The 22,813-nt window shown below is 39.2% G+C and overlaps 1 protein-coding gene across 7 annotated transcripts in view; it reads right to left on the bottom strand.

Annotated features, from left to right (window-relative positions):
- Mgat5 (alpha-1,6-mannosylglycoprotein 6-beta-N-acetylglucosaminyltransferase) overlaps positions 1–22,813 on the bottom strand; it is a 331,452-nt gene that overhangs the window by 119,047 nt on the left and 189,592 nt on the right. For all 7 annotated transcript variants that reach the window (XM_074070613.1, XM_074070610.1, XM_074070612.1 and 4 more), the window contains 5 exons: positions 21,084–21,155; positions 18,421–18,582; positions 14,871–15,040; positions 11,724–11,858; positions 5,447–5,580 (listed from right to left, as the gene is read on the bottom strand). In XM_074070613.1, coding sequence (XP_073926714.1) covers positions 5,447–5,580; positions 11,724–11,858; positions 14,871–15,040; positions 18,421–18,582; positions 21,084–21,155 — 673 coding nt within the window. The remainder of the gene's footprint in view (positions 1–5,446; positions 5,581–11,723; positions 11,859–14,870; positions 15,041–18,420; positions 18,583–21,083; positions 21,156–22,813) is intronic.

Here is a 22,813-nt window from a genome sequence, read left to right as displayed (position 1 = left end):
CATGGTACTGGCACAAAAACAGACATGAAGACCAGTGGAACAGAATAGAGGATCCAGATATGAAGCCACACAACTATGAGCAACTTATCTTTGACAAAGGAGCTAAAAATATATGATGGAGAAATAGCAGCCTCTTCAACAAAAACTGCTGGGAAAACTGGTTAGCAGTCTGCAAAAAACTGAAACTAGATCCATGTATATCACCCTATACCAAGATTAACTCAAAATGGATCAAGGATCTTAATATCACACCCCAAACTCTTAAGGTGATACAAGAAAGAGTAGGAAATACTCTGGAGTTAGTAGGTATAGGTAAGAACTTTCTCAATGAAACCCCAGCAGCACAGCAACTAAGAGATAGCATAGATAAATGGGATCTCATAAAACTAAAAACCTTCTGTTCATCAAAAGAAATGGTCTCTAAACTGAAGAGAACACCCACAGAGTGGGAGAAAATATTTGCCAACTATACATCAGACAAAGGACTGATAACCAGAATATACAGGGAACTTAAAAAACCAAATTCTCCCAAAACTAATGAACCAATAAAGAAATGGGCATGTGAACTAAACAGAACTTTCTCAAAAGAAGAAATTCAAATGGCCAGAAAACACATGAAAAAATGCTCACCATCTCTAGCAATAAAGGAAATGCAAATTAAAACCACACTAAGATTCCACCTCACCCCTGTTAGACTAGCCATCATCAGCAACACCACCAACAACAGGTGTTGGCGAGGATGCGGGGAAAAAGGAACCCTCTTACACTGTTGGTGGGAATGTAAACTAGTACAACCACTCTGGAAAACAATTTGGAGGCTACTTAAAAAGCTGGACATCGATCTACCATTTGATCCAGCAATACCACTCTTGGGGATATACCCAAAAGACTGTTACTCCAGAGGCACCTGCACATCCATGTTTATTGCGGCACTATTCACAATAGCCAAGTTATGGAAACAGCCAAGATGCCCCACCACTGACAAATGGATTAAGAAAATGTGGTATCTAGACAGAATGGAATTTTATGCAGCCATGAAGAAGAACGAAATGTTATCATTCGCTGGTAAATGGATGGAATTGGAGAACATCATTCTGAGTGAGGTTAGCCTGGCCCAAAAGACCAAAAATCATATGTTCTCCCTCATATGTGGACATTAGATCAAGGGCAAACACAACAAGGGGATTGGACTATGAGCACATGATAAAAGCGAGAGCACACAAGGGAGGGGTGAGGATAGGTAAGACACCTAAAAAACTAGCTAGCATTTGTTGCCCTTAACGCAGAGAAACTAAAGCAGATACCTTAAAGCAACTGAGGCCAATAGGAAAAGGGGACCAGGAACTAGAGAAAAGGTGAGATCAAAAAGAATTAACCTAGAAGGTAACACCCACGCACAGGAAATCAATGTGAGTCAATGCCCTGTATAGCTATCCTTATCTCAACCAGCAAAACCCCTTGTTCCTTCCTATTATTGCTTATACTCTCTCTAAAACAAAATTAGAAATAAGGGCAAAATAGTTTCTGCTGGGTATTGAGGGGGGGGGAGCGAGAGGGGGTGGAGTGGGTGGTAAGGGAGGGGGTGGGGGCAGGGGGGAGAAATGAACCAAGCCTTGTATGCACATATGAATAATAAAAGAAAAAAGAAAAAAAAAAAAACCAGCTTCAGTGTTATGTAGCCACTCAGTCCCTCTGAGAACTGCAAGGCAAGGTGTTAGAAGCAGTCTATACTGACATATCCTAAAACACCCTATTGGAAAGAGAATTCATAGAGAGGATCATCCCAGTGAACTTCTGAGATCTGGGGCAAAACAATGCATAAAAACAAGATTTTCAACTTGTAGAAACCCCACATGCACAGTAAGAAATGAGTTAGAGGAGAAATAGAAGTACCCTTTTAGTAAGAAATGCACCATCAACATTTAAGAAAGCAAACATGTGTTGGTTCAGCATGGTCCATTTCACTGTTGCACCAATGGGTGTTTTTCTCTTTCTTTTGTGCTGTTTCACGCATGTTCTAGAACACTGCAAACTCTGAAGACAGAGGACTCGATTCCACAAATACAACCCTCTATTTCTGTGGTCTCTAAGCTTTGCATTGTGCATCACCAAACAGAAAACAAACTGGGCCAGGCAGAGTGGCTCATGCCACTTGAGAGGCAGAGATTGGGAGGACAGAAGTTTGAGGCCAGCCCTGGCAAAAAGTTAGTGAAACCCTGTCTCAAAGAACAAGGTGATTGTGGTAATTCAGGTCTGTAAACCCAGCTATAGGAGAGGTGGAGGTAGGAGGATCATGGCCCAAAGCCAACCCTGGACAAAAGAAAGAGCCTATCTGAAAAATAACTAGAGCAAAGAGAGCTGGGGTATGACTTAAGTTATAGAGTGCTTGCTCCACCTGGCCCTGAGTTCAAACCCTAGTACTGTCAAAAGAACAAAACAAGCAAAAACCAATCTAAGTACACAAGAGTCTTGATACATCCTTATTTACACATACATTTATAAAACATTTTCATTTAAAAAAAATTAACAGGGAATAAATATGACTTTTGACATTTTCTTTTTATGTTCCAAGGACCATTTTCCCCTTCTGACCACCTTGCCTTTGGCAAGGGGGCATCCAAGTTCACTGTGGGCGGACTCTGGGTTGCAGGGCATCTCTGATACTGTTTTCTGTTGCACGTTCTCCAGCCCAGACATTATCTCAACATGATGGATGTCTCAAGCTGCTTCATTTCCCTTCTCATTTCCATATTTCCTCCATTCAAGACAGCCTTATCCATGAGTGTTTTCCTTCAACCTGTTACTTGATGGATTTAACAACCACTGACGAAGCTTTGCTCCACCATCACATTAAGAGTTTCAAAATGTTGATTTTCTAATTTTTCATTCCTTTTGCATTTATTAGCTCTGATTTCCCCATGATTAACAACTTTTGCTCATCAACCATTTGATTATCTTCAAATATAATTTCTGCTAGAAAGGCAGAAAGATCAAAGCTGGATCTTTTTCCCTTTATTTTTCAGAGTAATGAGTCGGTGTCCTAGCAACTTGCAATGGTAACGACTTGCAAAAAGGTGTAGAGTTTTCTTACAGGTGCACCATTCTGGGCTCATTGATTATTTTTCACCTGTTTGATTTCAGTCTACTGCAGTGTTCTTCTGAGGCTCAGACCACCCCATTTTGTGATCCTGTGTCTGTCTGCTTCCTGCTCAGCTTCTTCGCCTTCTGGCCTAATAATCATCTTGAACATTCCCTGCCTCAGACCTGCACTCAGCTATTTATCCTAGGAGGGTCCTTTTGGTGGAAAAGCGTATTTAGGGGATCTAAGTTGAGTGCCAGGCTGCTGCTTGCCTTCACATTTGGTCCTTTTCAAAGTACAGACTTAGGAAGCACTTTATTTTTAAAGAAAAAAAAAATGAGTTCAAGGACATTTCTTATGTAAATTGAAGATTATAAGGTCTTTACTTCAGTTCTGTAAGTACTTCCCTTTTTGATTGACTGAAAAATCCTGGCTCCTACTTTCTACCTGTAACAGTTTCAAATAACAATATAAATATCTTTATGAACATGCAGTCAAAACACTGCTTCCTTATAGTGATATGATATGTATGGTTGGGGATGCTTTGCTTTGAGGTTGTTGTTCTTTTTGTTTGTTTGTTTAAGACATTCCTATGTGCTAAATTTCTCCCTGATTTTTACTGACTTCTTTAACCAGGAAACTTATACCTCTCTCCTAGGTTAACAGAAATTATTCTATGTTTTTGCCTTTGGTTACATTTTAAATAGTGAACTACTTTCAGTTCATACTGCCCATAAAAGAACAAAATAGGTTTGCAGGACTCTGAATTATACCATTCTAACAGAACTCCATACTTTCTGGAACACTCTCCTCTCTAGGCCTGGACACAGGGCACTACTACATCTTGGAGGGCACAAGCTATACCACGTCATGCAGGCAATTTGGGCCATTTTGGACACAGTGACATAAAATGTTTATTTATTTCACTTGACAGAGCACACAGGTCACTTCTTAGGTTGCTGAGAGCCACCTCTTCCCAGTTTCTCAAAGTTGTCCAGCAAAGTCAAACCACAGGCTAACTCTATCATGCCTCACCATGTGGATAGCCATCTGTCATCTAAAATACCAAACATTAGCTTGTTCCTTGAACTGTGCTCCAGAGACAGGTTGCAATAGCAGGATGATATAACTCCAGGAACAATAATAACGTTTACAATACACACAGCGTGCTCCCACTAATCTCCCTGAGCTAAAAAGAGCATTTAAACATGAGTTGATTTTTAAAATCTCTTCCCTCGCCAGCTGCATTTCTTCTTAATTCTCCCTTCTCAGACCTAACACCCATAGATTATTCCAATGTGCTCTGTGTGGCATTTACTGGACCTGAGGAGGCAGTCATCTCTGGGTGGCTGCATTCAAGGGGAAGGGCCAACCACACAGGGAAAAGGTGGCACAAGGATCTTGGGTCTTGACTCAACAAAGCAACAGATTGTCATCACAGAAGTCCATTCTAGAATGGAAACCTCTGGATTAAAATTGTACTGGTAGTTTTGGAAAATGGGAATTCCTTACTGTGAACATCCAAATGAACTGCTTAACAAGCCCTTTCATTCTCAGAATAGAACTTCACTTATGACTATGGTGTATTAGCTTAATTAAATAATAAATTTATATTTTTGGTGCAACTTCTATCAAAATTGGTGCTTGGCTTCACAGTCCTCAGGTAATTAGAAACAAGGCTCATGGCAGGTCAATGGAAAGCAACAGACAGTAAGAAATGTGACAACAAAAGAAGGACACCTGCAAATTGCAAGATTCTGAGAGCCTAGCAGTGGGCTAGCAGGACAGCCCTCTGTGCCAGCTTACAGAATAATCACTGAGCCTGGCAGCAATACCACCAAGTCAGCAAGAGAAGCAAAAATGTAATTTTGGGTCTGGTATCTAAAAAGTGAGCAAAGTATGAATCTGAGTTTAAAATAGTTGCATTTAAAAAAGGATAGAGTTTTTTTCTTTAAAAAGTTTAGTCCTTAAATAATTAAGATTTAGCCATTTGGAAAGTGGATTGAGACAGAAGACCTCATTCCTCATTAAGGATGAAGTGGCCTCTACAGCATTGGGGTGGCATGAGGTGGCCTCAGTGCCTGCCAACACAAAGGCCACCCACTGTCCCTTCCCATGTGGTTTCTAATGATGATGTGTATTGAACACTTTTGTCCAGAACATTTTATGGCTTTTTATAAAATGCTCACATGGGCTTTCGATTCCAATTAAAGAAAAAAGTCAATTTTTCCTAAGGAAAAGGGTTGAAAGCACACAGTTCTTCTACTAAGGGTCCTGAGAATCACAACCCAAAATAGAAGTCTAATTAATTCCCCCATCTATCTTTGGTGACATTCTGGAAAGTAGAGGTGACACATGGATACTCACGGAACATGGTATAAAACTGCTGAGGGTTCAGATTCCATTTTCCCCAGGGGGTCTTGTGGCCCTTAGACTGGGCATAATTCGCGTGATTGAACTCTGGTTCAGTACCAAAGGAATCCAGGACTCGGAGCATGCACCTGAAAGAAAAAGTGGCATGTGTGACACTGCAACCTTGACCCCAGAGTTCAAAAGGGAAAAGCTTTAACCCTTTCACAAAGGACTACCAAAAGTGGATAAATACTTCAAGTTAAAAATGCTACTGGATAAGAACAGATTTTGCTTTCTTAAATTTTTTAATTTTTTACAGGACTGGAAAGTGAACTCAGGTCTTCATACACACTAGACAAACATGCTATTGCTGAGCTACGTCTGCAGCCCAAGAGGTTTTCAAATAGCTTGCACACTAAACATCTACATGTGCGAATGGAAAGCCTAAGGCACACATGGAAGGCAGGATTTACTTCAGACTGATGACAAATCATAGGAGATACTGAAATACTAGCAGAATAAAAGTCCCATGAAAGCTGGAACTGGGTACTGTGGTATTCACTGCTATACACTTACATACAGGGCACAGCATGCAGTAAGGGCCTAATCAATAGGTACAAAGAAACAATGAGCCACCATCTCTACTCCACAGGTCTTACTCAGTTTATAGCATAAGGGTATGCATTATCCGTTTTAGCAATTGTTCAACATTTACAGCAACTAGCTAGACTATTTGATTTTAGGTAAAGCCCATGGTACAGTTTGAAGTACTCCCTGAGAGTTCATGTATTGGGAACTTAATCCTCACATTCCTATGTTGATGATATTTGGCGGTGGAGCATTGGGAATTAATTAGGGATACATGAGATCTTCATGGTAGGTCCCCCATGACGCCATTAATGGCTTTATAAGAAAAGAAAGAGACCTGGGTTTGCACGCTCCTGTTCTCTTGCCACGTGATGTCCTCTACCATGCTATGACAGAGCAAGATGTGGCTCTTCAATCTCGGACTTTTCAGCTTCCAAAATGGTGAGAAATAAAATTTCTTTTAATTATAAACTACTCAGACTCAGGTATTTATTCTGTTGTAGCAACACACAATGGTCTATGCTTAGAATCTCATTCAGTAGGCAGTGGTGTTTTTTCACATATTTAATAATAATAGAACTTGATTGCTTTTCCTAGAGCCCAAAGAAATAGAACAGAAGATGTTTTAATTGGCTATTCCACATAGGCCTTAAAACAGCGCCAAATCTGGTCTACCATCTATTTTTGTGAGCTAAGAATTATTTTTACATTCTTAAATAATTAAATAAAAAAGAGGATGTATTTTGACAGATGAATATTATATAAAGTTCCTATCTTTGCATTCAAAAATAAAGTTTTATTTGAATGCAGCCACACCCTCATGCTCCCCTGAAAGCACGACTGCTTTCATGCTATGATTTGCTACTGCAGAGAATGTACACATAGCCTACAAAGCCCAAAATACTTACTAGCTGGTCTTTTACAAAAAAAGCTTTCTTACCATAGTTTGAAAGAACACAAAGAATCACCAACTGGAAGAAGGAATTAAGGAATCAATATTAAAACATAACTTAATGATTTTTGGCTGCACTGATTTAATATTGATTCATAGAATATTCATGTAAACTAAGCTTGTGGTTGGCCAATTAAAAACAGATCTATTTTCTGTTGTTATGCATCAATAATACTTCAGAATAACTTTTACCAATGGATCTATAAACATAAAAGTTAATTAAGATTAAAGCCCACATTTCAGAATCAGGATGATAGCAATGATTTTTAAGGATCTGACTCAGTTTCTTTCCTTCTTTTCTTACTCTTAGGAAGCCATTCTTTCAATTTGTTATTTTCACTTTAATGTAGGATTCTGGGGGGAAAAAAATCCAAATGCCAGAATGGATTTTTTTATCCAGAAAGTACAATTGTAAATTGAAACTTCTGTGTGCCAATTTTTTTTTTTTTTTAACCACCAACTGTCTAGACAAGGAAGAGAAGAAAGGAAAGAGGGTAGGCCATGACCACAGAGTAAAATACAAGCAGACCACAAAGAGAATTTGTTTGGGTTTCTTGTGTGACTTTCACAGAACATCACAGTGGCAATTTTCTTAGAGATGGGATCTCACCGTGTTTCTTCAGGCTGGTCTCAACTTCCTGGGCTCAAGTGACCATCCTGCCTTAGTCTATGGAGTAGCTGGGACTACAGACGTGCACCAATATATCCTCACTGGCAATTTTCCTTTTTTTAATTTTTTTTTTTGCTGGTACTTGAACTTAGGGCTTCACGCTTTCTAGACAGGCACTCTTAACCACTTAAGCCTCTCTACCAGTCACCCATTTCTTAACTTACAACTTTTTCCCTTGTGAAATGAGGTACTATAGGAAATGTGTAGAGCCAGTGTACTTTCTACTGAGAAAGACGGTAGTGTTTAGAATGAGGTAGGGATGATGGTGACAGCTCTGCAGAAGGTCCCTGTTAGAGGAGGAGGAGAGGCAGAGACATGTGCTTACATGTGGGGTGTAAAGGCTCAGTTCCCACCAGGGAACCGGAGCTGGATTCACCAGTGTCATTTCATGATGAAAAGGTTACAGCAGCAGGTGTGGGACCAGCAGGGGAAAGGAGCTACCAAGTGGGCCCTGAGGAAACTTTTCTTGACAGATTCAGATACTTCCCCTTATTTGAAATTAACTCTTTCCACCTATATTCTTCTCCAGCTTTGGCTGGTGGCCATATGTGAACCAAGAGCTTTGTTATCATTACTTTTAATGTGGACAATTAAAACACCCTGAAGAGTGAAGGCTCCCGAAAGCCTGGACTTCTGGACACTTCTGACACTGGGTTCTTGGCAATAGAAGACTACCGGGAGCAGATGAATCTCAGAAATTTATAATTCTATGTTCTTTTACTTGAGGCTTTGGCTTAGGCATTGTTTCTTTTCTTGCTTACACAGGTTTGTTTTATAAGCTAGAAGCAGGGAACCGACCTTTGTGTATGATATATCTATTTTGGAATTGTGTTTTTATTAGTATTTATGTAATCTCTTTAATGCCTTTTGTGAGGTTTTCAGGATCAGGAATGGATTAATGACGTAAAAAATTACTTGCCTGGGTACCTGAGGCAGCTGGCCTTTCTCTAACAGGGACCTCGGCAGCAATGCCAAATGACTCTTGAAACATTCTCTTTGCTCCTGGCCACACTAAAACCAAATGGATGCCCATGAGCTCCTTGCCAGGACCTTCCTTCTTGTTTTAGAGCCTGATGTAAAATGTGGCATTATCTTGCATCTTTCTTGTCTGTCCTCAGTGCCTAGTAGAGGCCTCATATGAAGCAAAAGGGATGTGAGTTTTGCAGATCTAGCAGAATATTAGTCACATGTAGGTATACAATGAATGTTTAATTGAAGTTCCTAAGTCCTTAGGTAGATTAGACAGAATTTACAAACATTTTTTCCAGATCCATGCGACTAAAGGTCTGTTCCTAATTGGAAGATCCAATGACACCATATCATATAGTGATTTATACTATTGGCCATCAACCAAAATGAATACAGACAGCCCTGACAGCTTCTAACTTTTAAAGGGGAAAGAAGTGAGCAGGAAAGTTTCTAGAGAATCTGCTGTTTTGAGGAAATTATAGTTTTGTCACAACACAAAAATTCAAGACTAAAAGCACCAAGAGACCTCCTGCCAGCTATTGCTGATGCAGGCCAGTTGTTAAAGAAAGGCAGATAAGCATTACACTGTTCCATAAAACACCTCTGAGGTGGTGCCCTTTCATCCAGTAAGAATAAAATGCCAGCTGGAGGTGACCACTTCAATAACAACATCGCTTTTCTTAATTGATGTAAATACCACTGCTGAGAATATTTTCCCATCCAAACAGCAAGGACAGGAGAGTCAGGGAGGACCGAACATTTTCCAGATGTCTGCCATTCACACAATACCAGAAAACTGCCCTGCCTTCCTGTCTTTAAGGCTGTAGCATTAAAAAAAATTGTATACCTCATGGCTTATTAACCAAGAAGAAAGACAGTTATGTCCACATATCTGAGAACAAATGTGATAGCCTGTGATTCATGAAGCCTTCAAGGAAAATAATAAACTAAGAAAAGGGAAAATATGACGTAAAAGGTAGAGTGCTATCTTGGCTCAACTCAAGTTTTAATTTTACTTTTTTAAAAAAATGTAACTATATCCAAAGGAATGGAAAAGAATATAGAGACTGTGTCCACTCCATCAACAGTCTATTCCATCAATCCCTTTCCCATGAATATTTCATAACCTAATGAGAAAATCACTGCTGCTAGGAAAAAAAAAAAACTGCAAAGGAAATTTTACAGATAATAGGCATTCCTCATCTTCTGTGTTTTTAAGAAGATTCTTAGCAGTTTCAGTTCTCATTTCTGCCTAATTTCTAAAGGAGTTCCAATCCAATGTAATCTTGACAATTAAAGTTAATAATATTAAACTTAACCTGAAAGAGAAAGACCTACTTAAGATTACTCGAATTCATTCATTGGTTAAGTTGAAAGATGTGATGGTTAATCTTGATTTGCAAACTGATTGGATGGAGAAGTGCCTAAGAGATTAGTAAAGCATACCTCTGAGTGTGTTTGTGAGGGTGTTTCCAGGGAGGATTAACTAAGGGGGAGGACCTATTCTGAACACAGGGGCGGCACCATTCCAGAGGTTGCGGGTCCAGAGGGAATCAAGGGGACAAAGAAGGAGGAAGCTAGCTGGTACAGGTTTTTTCATTCTCTCTGCCTCCTGTCTGCCATGATGTTAGATGGTCTGCTCTACCATGGCCTCTTCACCATGTGGACTGAAACCATGAGTCCAAGTAAATCTCTCCTCCCTTAGTTTGTTTGCTCAGGTCACAGTGACATAAAATTGACTGAACACAGAAGACCACATCAAACAGCTCTCTAGGTGGACATAGTGTATACCAGCTACTTGGGAGGCAGAGGTTGGTGGATCACCATCCAAGGCCAGCCAGGGCGAAAGTGTGAGACTCTACCTGAAAAACAAACTGAAAGCAAAAGGACTGGGGTCAAGAGGCAGAACCCTTGCCTAGCAAGCACAAAGCTACGGGTTCAATCCCCAGTACCACAAAAACACACAAAAAACTCTAAATTCTACCTACTAGCATCAGAAAAGAAATACAGTTAGCATTCTCTTAGGAAGTTGGTTTAAACTTCAGGTTAGCATTTATTATCATTGGTATAGCGTTTACGCAGCTGTCCGTATTTCCTCAAGTTTTGTTCCATTTACACTATTAGTCACCTTTTAAGACTTACTTTTAAAGGAATCTTTTATTTGCTATAAATAAAAGCTAGTATTGACTGCAACTAACAGCTGATAGCAAAAAAACCTTCCTAAAACTGTATTACCAGGGGCTGGGGGTGTAGCTCAGAGGTAGAGCGCTTGCCTAGCATGTGAGAGACTCTGAGCTCGATCCCCAACACTGAAAAAAAAGTGTTACTAAATTCAAAATAGGTGCTTTTGCCTACTGAAGGCTGACACATACAGCTACTCTTACTTCATTAAAAATATAAGCAAGTGTTCAAAGACATGTTGGAGATACAGTTTATGGTAAACTTTGTTTCTTTTCAGAAAAACTGACAGTACAGTGAAAAAAATAATAAACCTCATGGTATTTATTTCCATTTTTGTGAACCACACAAAATTGTTTCAAACACGAAATCGTAGTCCCAAACTCACACCTGGGGAAACACTGAGCTGTTCTAAATAATGAGACACTGTGCACAGAGCACACACACGCTCTAGTTACATGAAGCATAAGCTTATCATAAAAAGTGCAAAATCTCAGTATTCATACCAGGAATTTCAGCCTTTCCTCCCAAGAATGACAAGAATACTGATGAGGGAAAAGGTAAGAGAAATGAGATATCATTTCGAACCTAAGGGCCACATGAAATGACACTGTCCATATTTTGTCAAAATATGCTTAAACAGATGAGGCCAGTGTAGGCACACTGAGCGGGGGATGCTGGGTGTTAGGGAACATAACAGGGAGGTTGGGTACTTGTTTTCTATTCTCAAGACATCAGTGAAAATAATGAATAACTCTAGGAAGCAGAAAATCACTGTGGAGAACCTGAATTTCACTTAGAAATGAGAAACACATTCCATACAGTTCAAAAGATAATATTTAATCATCTTTTTCTACTTGTAACCACGTAGTCCTTGTTAGGGTTTAAAAAAAAAAGCACTAAAAACTTAAGCAAGAAAAACCTGTAGCACTTACTGGTAATGAACCCAGGATGGTCCCAGAGTTTTCTTGAATTGAGCCAGTCCTACAATATCGATATAAATGAGCTCAACGATTCTGTCACCTATAGTTGGGCAACCAGACCGGTTTCCTACAACCTTCTTCATGATTCTAGAAAAAAGGCAGACGAGGGAAGGAAAGAAACCATTAACTTCAAGATTAAATAGTCACCTTAACATGGCAATTTTAAAAAGGCAAATAATCATCCAAAAATAAATTAATAGAGAGCAAGGCACAGCCTCCACAAATATGCTGTGTAGCTCAATTCTTTCCACCCATCAAGGCCAGCCACAGCCCCCATTCTGACTCCTACAAACAGAAGCAAATGGTGGTATATAAATATAGCCCTTAAAGTCAACAAAGAGGTAGGTCTGAACCCATCTCCACTGCAGAGCAGTTGCAAGACTTAAGACAAGTTTATTTCTCTTAATCTTTCCTCATTCTCCAGAAAAAAAGACCACATTCACAAAAAGATGATACTCTTCTTCTTACACATTCTTACCACTTACCTGACCTGCCCTTTCTCAGCATCTTCAGTTTCTAGCCTCCACCTTGCTAATTGCTTTCTAGACAGTCTTGTATAGTTCCTTAAATTTTTTTCTAATGTCACACTTCTTAACTAGACTGCATTACAAAACTGGCACTACAGCTTATATTTTCCCATTAACTTTTCTTTTACCTCTTTACCTACCCTTCCACCTTGACCACTCTTGCTTTCACAGAATGACAATGCACTTGGCTGCTATACCAACTTTGTGTGTAGAAAGAAACACAAAGCCTAGCGTTATCCACCCAGAAACCAGTTGCCTCTTATCCCTGCTCACACCCAGTAATAATCCTTCATCAATTTATGAAAATCCTACTTCAAAGGACAACAGACAAAAACAGGCCTCGGCAGCTCCATACTGCCATTGTTTCCAGCACCTTCTGCCTTTTTCTGAGCTTCTGAAAGGCCAGGTTTGGAAGAAACAACTTCTCTCTAAAAGTCAGAATGGTTTCTCTGTGAGGGGCCACATAATAAATTCTTTCATCTTTGCAGGCCATACATTCTCTGTCACAATTATTCAACTCTGCTACTGTGGGATGAAAGCAGTCACAAATAATAAGTAACCATGGGTGTGGCTGTATCCTGTGAAACTATTTACAAAAGCAGGCAGAGGGCTGGATTTGGCCCACTGAGCAGCAAACTATGGTTTGCTGACCCCTGGTCTACCCTGTGTTCAGTGGTTCCCAAACTCAACTGTAAAATGGAATTAACTGGAGGAATCACAAAATACTTAGGGCTGCACGCTCCCTCCAGGTGTTATGATTTAATTAGTCTGGGAATGGTCTGCATTTGGGGATTTTTAAGGAAAGCCTCAAAACATAAAAAGTCCTCAAGTGCTTCTAATGTGCAAGTGTATTTGGGAACTGTTGTTTCCATAATTATCTCCTTAAATAAAACATCTAACCCTGACCCCAATGTGCATAAAGACTGCTACTGACTTTCCCTTGACTATCACAGGCCTTACGTTATGGTACTCCATTTGTCTATCTACCCACTCCACCCATTCACTCACTTCTGCATCCCCCTCTCATTCCTTCAATGTTGTATGAGCAACCACAGTGTTCTAGGCATTTTCTCAGTGTGAAATACACAGTGGTGAGTAAGATTCAGTTTTCTGCACTCCGTGTTTACATGCTAGCATCCATACTTCAATTATCACTAATAGAATTGTAATTAGTATAATTATTATTTAATATATTAGTTGTAATTGTCAGAAGATTGGCAGCTCCTTAACCACATGCTGGTCATCTCTGTAGGCCCTGAATCAAAACCCAACCCACAGCAGGCAGAGTGAGCGAGTGCTAAGTGTATGAAGGTGCTCATCCAACAGGTTGTGTACTGGAAATGTTTTAAAGCATGCAGGAAGAAGGCAACAGAGACAGCCTGGTAAAGAACAGGAGTGATGATAAGGAAGGTTCAGATGACCTCAGGCGTATGAAGCTTTGAAAGGACCGACGTAGAGCCATGGTAAGAGCCTGCTTTGAAGTCAGACACAGGGCTCAAACCCCGGCTCCCTCACAACTATCCCTGACACACCTTGGGCAGCTCACAATTGGTTTAAACCTCAGTTTCTTTATCTTTAAAATGCAGACAGCCATAGTACCTACTTCTGTATACTAAGGACTAAATAAGATAAGACACATAAAGGGTGTAGTTTCTGATGCACAGTAAATGGTTCACAAAGGTTAGCTGTTAATAGCCATCATCAACATCATGGCTGTCATAATTTTGGTATTACTTTATCATGGTACCGGCCATCTGGAAATCGTTAGCAAATGATAGCTGGTGTTTTCTCACTGACATTGTGCTTCCACCAACCTGATGTCAATGTCTTGCACAACACAGTAGGAATGGAGTGGAAAATATATTTATTGCTTTAATAACTCTTCCATCTCTAGAATATTCCTTCCAGTTACTCCTAGAAATACTTGACATTGCAACATGACACTTGGGTGCTGGGTAGGAAGTCTCTATAGGCAGGGATCCTGGTGTGAGGAAATCTAAATGTTCCTGCTTGGTCACCTTTGTCAAGCAAAAGAGACTGGGAGAGTGCTACAGCTAGATGCAGATTTCAGTGGAACAGAAGACTGAGGAAGAGTTAACAGACTGAGCTGAAAGTTGGCTAATTGAAAAAAGATTGGATCAGGGCTTCCAGGAAATTCATTTTACCCAAATTAAATTATAAACAGGAACCTGTCCTGTTTTAAAGTTTAGAATGCTTGGTGTTGAGTAGAGAATGGTATGAATTTCAGCAAGAGACAGGGAATTAGGAAAGTCAATAATGTTTTGTGCCGCAGATGCTGGAAGCACCTGTAACAGCAAAGAATAAGCTCCTTAGTTTGAATTTTCTGGCATTCATTTATGAAGCCTCAGGAGCCTGCAGCTACAATGAAAACATATTATCCTTTTCATAGTGTATGTATTTAGCTCCTGAAAATAATCTTCTTATCTTCTGTTTAGTGAATTATCACTTCCCTTTTCCACCACAAGAAATTATACACTAATAGAGGGCTTTAAGAGTCTACAATTTCTTTTTTTTATATTCTGATTTTAAAATTGAAAAGTAATCTCCTTACTCCTTCAGCTCAGCCAGTGAAGCTGAAATCCTAATGTCATGGCCCAGTAAGTACAGAGATGTAATTAAATCACTCCACTGAACTAGTTCACCGAGAGGGCCACCACTGAATGCCGTCTCTGCGATCTTAAAGCCAGATTCCTTGGTCAGGAGTCCCAGGTGAACGAGGACCTGGAAAACAAAGAAGAGGCACAGATTTGATTTCACTGACCCAAGTGCAGTGTCCATAGTAATGCACCAAAAAACAATCAGCCAATTCTAAAGTCATGTTTATGTCCTAATGAAATCTCAATGTGGGCTATGCTAGTTTTCTAGACGGTACCAAAAAAAAAAAAAGGAAAATTTTGCTGTTTTAAAGAAAAATAAACCATTACTGCCCTAGGTATGGCCATGAGCATGAGGTATGGGCAGATTATCCTGCTCTTCAAAAGATGAAGTTTATTAGTAAAATCAGAATTAAAGGAAAGCTATCCTTTAGCAATACTGGGCTTTTTTCCAAAGCTGGAGTATTTTAAACCTTTACCATGGAAAATTTCAAACACACAGAAAATCAGATATGACAATATAGTCAACTCCAGCAGATTTGCTAGATAGCTTCAACAATTATTAATTCATGACAAATCTTACTGAATCTATACCCCCTTTTATCCCAACCCCACTAAGGTTATTTTGAAGCAAATTCTACGTATCATATCTGTCCTCTGTACATAGTTCAGTATGTAATTCTAAATGAAACAAGCCTTCACTTAAAAAACACAGCTGAAACATCACTCTTGTCCCCAGACAGGCTAATAACATCATCTGATATCCAGTTAATGTTTGTACTTTTTTAAAGCACAGTTGTGTAATTCTGAAGTCAAAGTGTACACATTACAACTGTCTCCTATCTCTTAGCCTCCTCTCATCTCTGTAATTCCATACTGTTCATTTGAGGAAAGGGAGGTGGAGTACAACTAATTTATCAAAGACACTGGGCTATACTTCTAATAGAGTCTCCATACTCTGTATTTTGCTGATTGCAATCCCAAGAGATTATAAAACGGGTTATTCTATGCCTTGTATTTATGGTAAATTAGTAATTAGATCTTCAGATGTAATCAAAATTCAGATCCAGTTGTTTTGGCAGTACAACTTTACAGGTGGTACTGTGTACTTCCACTGGTCGGAACAATGTTTGGGGGGCTGAAAAACAATGATGTTCTATAATTCTCTCTTTGTTTATTAGCTAGAATACTTCTCTAAAGAGAAACTACCTCACGAAAACTATTTGCTTAGAATGAGACTGGTAAATACTTAATTTTTTTCTTTACCAGTTTTCAGAATAATAAATTTTTAAAGCAGGTTCTAATGCTAATCCATGAGGTTTGGTTTGGTTTTGAAATATTATACAACCACAGATGCAAGCATGCTTCGTGTGTTTCAATAAATTATGGTTATTACCCTGACTATCAAATTGCCCCAGCTTGGTGAGTGGAAGGCTATTCAACTTAGCTCCTCAAGTCTTTGGGAAAAAAATCCTAGCAGCCTTAGTAACTTCTCTGCTTTCGGGTATGACGAGATGCTCTGAGCTCATCATGAACAATTTCCATCTCAGACCTTAATGAGTCATTTTCCAAGAACCTCTTATACCACCTAGTGGAAATAGCATTTGGAGATCAAAGCGTAGAACTTAAGGGACTCTAGTTAATCACTGTTTGGAGGCTTTTCAGTGGCCGTAGCTAGGAAATTTGCTTTTCCTCAAAGATAAAATAAGTCGTGAGTTCTTACTCATGAGTTGGTACTTCCAATTCAAACTTAGGATTATATTATTTTTTTGTAACATTTTTCATCTTACATCTGCTTTTCCTCTCCCACAATGAAAATCCCACTTCTCAAAGACACTAACATTGCTGTTTCCCAAAATTCATAATGGATTCAGAATGAGAATATCAATACTTCTACGTATTACAATGATAAGAATTATTTTAAAATGTCTTTGCGGTTTTGTCCTCTGTGATATCCCATTTGAAATGTTCAATTTATTTTGTTATAGAGGCATTAACACTAGTCCTTTGTGTGTTTATATCAAAATTGGATAGACATTTAGTCAGTTGATCTTTTTTTTTTCCCTTATGGTTTCTAGGTATGGCTTTTTAAACTTAAAATTTCATACTATGTAAAATGGTACAAGTGTCAAATCTACAAAGCATTACATATTCAGAGAAATCTAGTTTCTATACTTGTTGCCTTCATTCCAGTCCCTCCTTCCCCTCTTTGACCATTTATATTTTTTTCTTATTATGGTAAAATATGCATAAAATAAAATGTATCATTTTAATATATGCAGTTCAGTAGCATTAAGAGTATTCACATTGTTATGCAACCATCATTGTTATTCATCTCATTGTTTTTTTTAATTTTTGAGACAGAGTCTCATTATATAGCTCAGGCTGGCCTGCAACTCATGATCCTCCTGGCTCTGTCTCCCAAGTAAAGAGATTATAAGCATGTACCACTATACCTAGCTCCATCTCCTTTATCTTTCAATTCATAAAAATATGATCAATAAACATATGTATATTATTCATGAATTATACATGTAGGTAGGAAGAGGTTTATATGTATACACATAGATATAAAATTCCTTTCCCTTTTAATAATGGTCCTTTTTAAAAATACTCTCCACCTAACTTTTTTTCACCTGATGATATATCCTGAGAATTAACTACACAGGACTACACAGAAACATTCTTTATTTTTATAGCCCACCTGTAGCATCTGACCATCTGTTTCTCCATACACAACTATTTGATGCCAGAATGTTTAGTCTCACTGTCTCACAAACTGAAGCTATCTAAGCAAAATTGATATATCAAACTGTGCTTACAGTCTTGCAACATGTACCTATATTTTCTTTTTCAATGATATCATATTCACCAAATAAGGAGTACTAAACTTACTTCGAAGTTCTTTTTTAGACATGGGTACACATTGTTCATTTTGCTCAGTTATGAACTCAGAACAGTTAATCAAAGCCATGTTGCTTAATCTACAACTAAAAGGGTAGAAGATCTTCTAAGACCAGGGACATTCTAGAGGGTTTCTTTCCAAGCGTGTCTCATGAATGTAAACTGGTTCAAGTTTAACAAAATCCCCCTCTCCTAGGTACATACACAGAAGCACCACTCAGAGCAGCAATGGAATTCATAGGCTTCTCAAACAACAAAAATGTGAAATTACCATGATGACAAGAAGTTCCCAAAGGTTTGACTCAGGTAAAGAAATGGGGAAAGTCTCCTAATACCCTGAGAGAAAAATCAGGTGGTTTAAAGGGAAAATCTTGGGGTGGATATTTTACTCACCTCCATCCAACAGATTTGTGCTGGTCCTTGATAAATGAGAGAGTGTACTGTGGGAAAGAAAACCCCAAAAGGGTGCACAGAAGCTGATGGGATTCTCCCTCAGGGAAGCTCATTTGAGACATGACATTTTTCTTACTCTTCTTTCCAAGCAAAGGCAAACTTTCAACAGAAACCTAGCATCTAATAGAACTGAATTAAGATGAAACTCACTTTCTTCCGCTTTCTCTTTTCAAGATTCTGCTTTTCTGCCAGAGACTTGATTGCCTGGATCCATGCATCAGCCATTCGCCGGATCCGTAGTCTCATCCACCGGAATTCTTCATGTTTTTTCATCATACTGTAGAGAATATTAAAATCTGTCCGAATTTCTGCCTAGAAACAGAAATTTAATAAAATGAATAGAAGATAAAAAGCCAGAAAGCAAAATGGTTTTCATGATGTGACATTTGAAAACCTGAAAGAGACAGTCAATTAAATTCAGGGCTTCAAAAGGGAGTCTTGTCTTGCTGTATGCTTTCACTTGCAGGTCCTAGGATTGCCAATTGAAGCAGAGGCCCCTGACCGCTAATCTGTTATAAGGGACATCATTAAAAAATTAGAAATTGAGGAAGGCAGTACAAAGCCCTGAGGCTCTGTTAAAATGCAGTTTTTACAATGAGTGTGCTTGATGCACCTTGAAATTCTCTGTGCCAAAATTTATTTTGTCACTTGGATCTTCTGCTAAGCAGCAGACTACTGGGTAAACTGAAGTCAGCTCTGAACAGGCTTCCCGACTCCATGTAAGTTGCTAACGGGCCTTTCTATCCAGATATAAATGGGGAAATATATGCTATCTTCTAGACTTGTCCCAGTCCAAACCAAAATTTACAATTTTCCAAGGACTTTAGAACCAGGAATACTATTTTTTTCTAAACAACTGAATACAATTTAAAATTCAGTCCAACCCTCTTACACTGTTGGTGGGAATGTAGACTAGTACAACCACTCTGGAAAACAATTTGGAGGCTACTTAAAAAGCTGGACATCGATCTACCATTTGATCCAGCAATACCACTCTTGGGGATATACCCAAAAGACTGTTACTCCAGAGGCACCTGCACATCCATGTTTATTGCAGCACTACTCACAATAGCCAAGTTATGGAAACAGCCAAGATGCCCCAGCACTGACAAATGGATTAAGAAAATGTGGTATCTATACACAATGGAATTTTATGCAGCCATGAAGAAGAACGAAATGTTATCATTCGCTGGTAAATGGATGGAATTGGAGAACATCATTCTGAGTGAGGTTAGCCTGGCCCAGAAGACCAAAAATCGTATGTTCTCCTTCATATGTGGACATTAGATCAAGGGCAAACACAACAAGGGGATTGGACTATGAGCACATGATAAAAGCGAGAGCACACAAGGGAGGGGTGAGGATAGGTAAGACACCTAAAAAACTAGCTAGCATTTGTTGCCCTTAATGCAGAGAAACTAAAGCAGATACCTTAAAGCAACTGAGGCCAATAGGAAAAGGGGACCAGGAACTAGAGAAAAGGTTAGATCAAAAAGAATTAACCTAGAAGGTAACACCCACGCACAGGAAATCAATGTGAGTCAATGCCCTGTATAGCTATCCTTATCTCAACCAGCAAAACCCTTGTTCCTTCCTATTATTGCTTATACTCTCTCTACAACAAAATTAGAAATAAGGGCAAAATAGTTTCTGCTGGGTATTGAAGGGGGGGGAGCGGGAGGGGGTGGAGTGGGTGGTAAGGGAGGGGGTGGGGGCAGAGGGGAGAAATGAACCAAGCCTGTATGCACATATGAATAATAAAAGAAAAATGAAAAAAAAATAAAATTCAGTCCAGAAGAATATTTTTTTTCTAATAGTCAGGATTATATAGCTAGATACAACCTGTGATTAGAAGAGAGAAATAAGATAATACCAGTGTTTATTTCACAGGACACCTCAAACACACTGAGTTCATTTTCCATCAGTCATCACAATTTATTCTAAACATTCATCTTCCTCCTTGACTCCACAATTTCCCGAGGGCTCCATATCTACAGCCCAGGTCAGCAACTATAGTCCTACAGTCAATCTTCCTCACTGTTTTTGTGCATAAAGTTTTATTGGAACACAGCCATGACCTTCATTTACATATCATGTATGGCTGTGCTCTGCTAGAACAGCAGAATTCAGTAGCCCCCACAGAGACCATATGTCTTGCAAAGAGGAAAATATTTACTATCTGGTCTTTTAAAGAAACCATTTGCTGATATCTGGTCTAAAGAATAAAGACTGAGGTGGCACACAAAATTTTTCACAGTTCCCTTCCTACCTTTCCAATCTCATCTTGAACCCAGCTCATCCAAAACCCTCTGGCTTCACCCACTGGGCCACACCCTACAATACCAAACACTCACTTCCCATAGCAGAGATGTTTTTTTCTTGCTGACCTCAGAGAAAGTCACTCATAATCTTAAATTCAGCTCCAGTGTCATCTTCTCCATGCAATCTACCCTGACCTATGTAGGTTGAGACGGCCTCTTCCTCATTAATTCCCATTGGCCTGCATTAAAGCCTTGTGACAAGCATGGCCAATATTTACCATCAACCCTCCCCCCAGCTGCATCACCCTCCCCATATCTGATACCAGGTCTTACTCCTATCAGTAGCCCATCATTTAGTGACCCTCAGAGAATCGCTGAACAAAAAAATCTATGCTAACTGGTTGATAGATTTGGTCACTTAGTCCTCCATAGGACTGGTTCTTCCATTGAACGTTATTTCACATATAGCTAGCACCTTAAGACTCCACATGTATCACTTGTCATTTGACCTGAATACACAAGTCTAGGAAGAGATTTTTCAAAATCATTTACCAATGAATTATGATCAGCTTCTTCATAGGGATTTTTTGCTCTCCAAGGTAAATGAGGACACCAATTTTCAACCTGAAAAACATAAATCAACAACACTAAGTATGCTGATTCATCTTCAAATGAATTAATGTATGGCAAAGGGCTGGGAACAGTTTTAATGTGGGATATTCTCATTAATCAGCAATCCAGATGTAAGTGCCCTCTTAGGTGAAGCATCATCAGCAAAGGTGAGAAGGAGCACATGACTACACTTTCCCTCTGTCCTACAAAGTACTTTAAAGGTACTGAATTCCATAAGCATTCTATGCTCAGAAAGAGGGGGGCTTACAGCAGAAAAGTTAAAAGACTTGAAAACTGCTACAAGGGTGCCTCTGTACCCATTTAGCAAGCAGACAGGAATAATTTGTTATCTGCTCTGGTGTGCAGGGAAAGGAACTAGGATGGTATTTGAGCCACAGAACTCCATCACTGATCTGAGTAATTTAGGAATGCAACTGATATTTAAGGCTAATTGGTAATTTTCTGGCTATTTACTCACATTATCTCAAGAAATAAGGTGGGTAAACTCATTGGAAGAATAGATGAAAGGAAAAAGGTGGAGTGGAGTTTCTTGGTGATCTTGTGAGAGCCATTCTGGACAATTGACTGTTCTGTCAATGTACAGGGGTTTAGAGAGATTGTGGGGGTGGGGAGAGAAAGGAAAAAAGTGCCACATTTTGTAGGTAGTACTTCAATGAAGGTTATCAAAGAAAATTAGGCAAATTAATAATTTCTCACAAAGGAAAAATGAGAAATGATACTTTCTCATTTTTTTGTCTAAAATAGCCACAAAATCTTAAGATAACATCATTATCCATTTGCTAATACATAATGACACTATTAAAGATGGCTAACAAACATGCACTGATAGTACTTTTTCCATGATCAAGTGGGCGTCCTTGGAGGGTCACCAAGACAGCAGGACTGTGTGGGGGCCACAACCTCATCAGTCAGCAGAGCAACCAGAAAGGGCGATTTGCTCTCTAGGTCTGGGTGAGCTTTTAAAGAATCATGTCAATGTCACTAATCTAGAAATTTCTCATAATGCAAGGTGATTTTTGTTATGACCAAAAATAATTGGCCTGATTTGCATAAAGCCATCTGCCACTGCGAATGATCTGAAAGCAGTAAAGCCAAGAGCAGCGGGGCTTAGGGGAGGTCAAATCTCTAGACAGAAAACATGTGACATCTTCTTTTCTTCTTGTGAAATAAAATTAGACTTTATGATATTTGTGAATGACTTCAGAGATTCAAAAAACACTTCCCAGAAGAAAAGGTGAAATTGTTTCTTAGAAGAAATGATAACTTGTCTTAGAGGGCCGTGGTCTAATTACTGGGACCTTTGGGCAATATGACCATAGCAGGCAATATGTAGCTCCACAAATGAGAAAACCAAGAAAGCAAATGGCAAACAAGGCGGCTCAGCTGGTCCCAGCCGCATCACAAACACCTGTATTCCTCGACCGGATTGAATTATTTAGCTCCAATCAAATGGACTCAGTAAAATATCCCTATAAAGCATATTTATAACATGAAGGCTTCAAGTGGTTCCCAGACTTGATTGTGGGACCTTCAACCAAGAGCATGATGGGAAAAGAGGAAGCAAGACTATGCCAAAAGAAAACACATTAGTGGGGCCAGATATTGACAAAGGCAACTACACTCCTTCCTTATTCTTCTACCCCAAGAAG

Source organism: Castor canadensis, chromosome 4, assembly GCF_047511655.1.
Source record: "Castor canadensis chromosome 4, mCasCan1.hap1v2, whole genome shotgun sequence".
NCBI classification, from domain to species: domain Eukaryota; kingdom Metazoa; phylum Chordata; class Mammalia; order Rodentia; family Castoridae; genus Castor; species Castor canadensis.
This window is presented reverse-complemented; position numbering and strand designations above follow the sequence as displayed.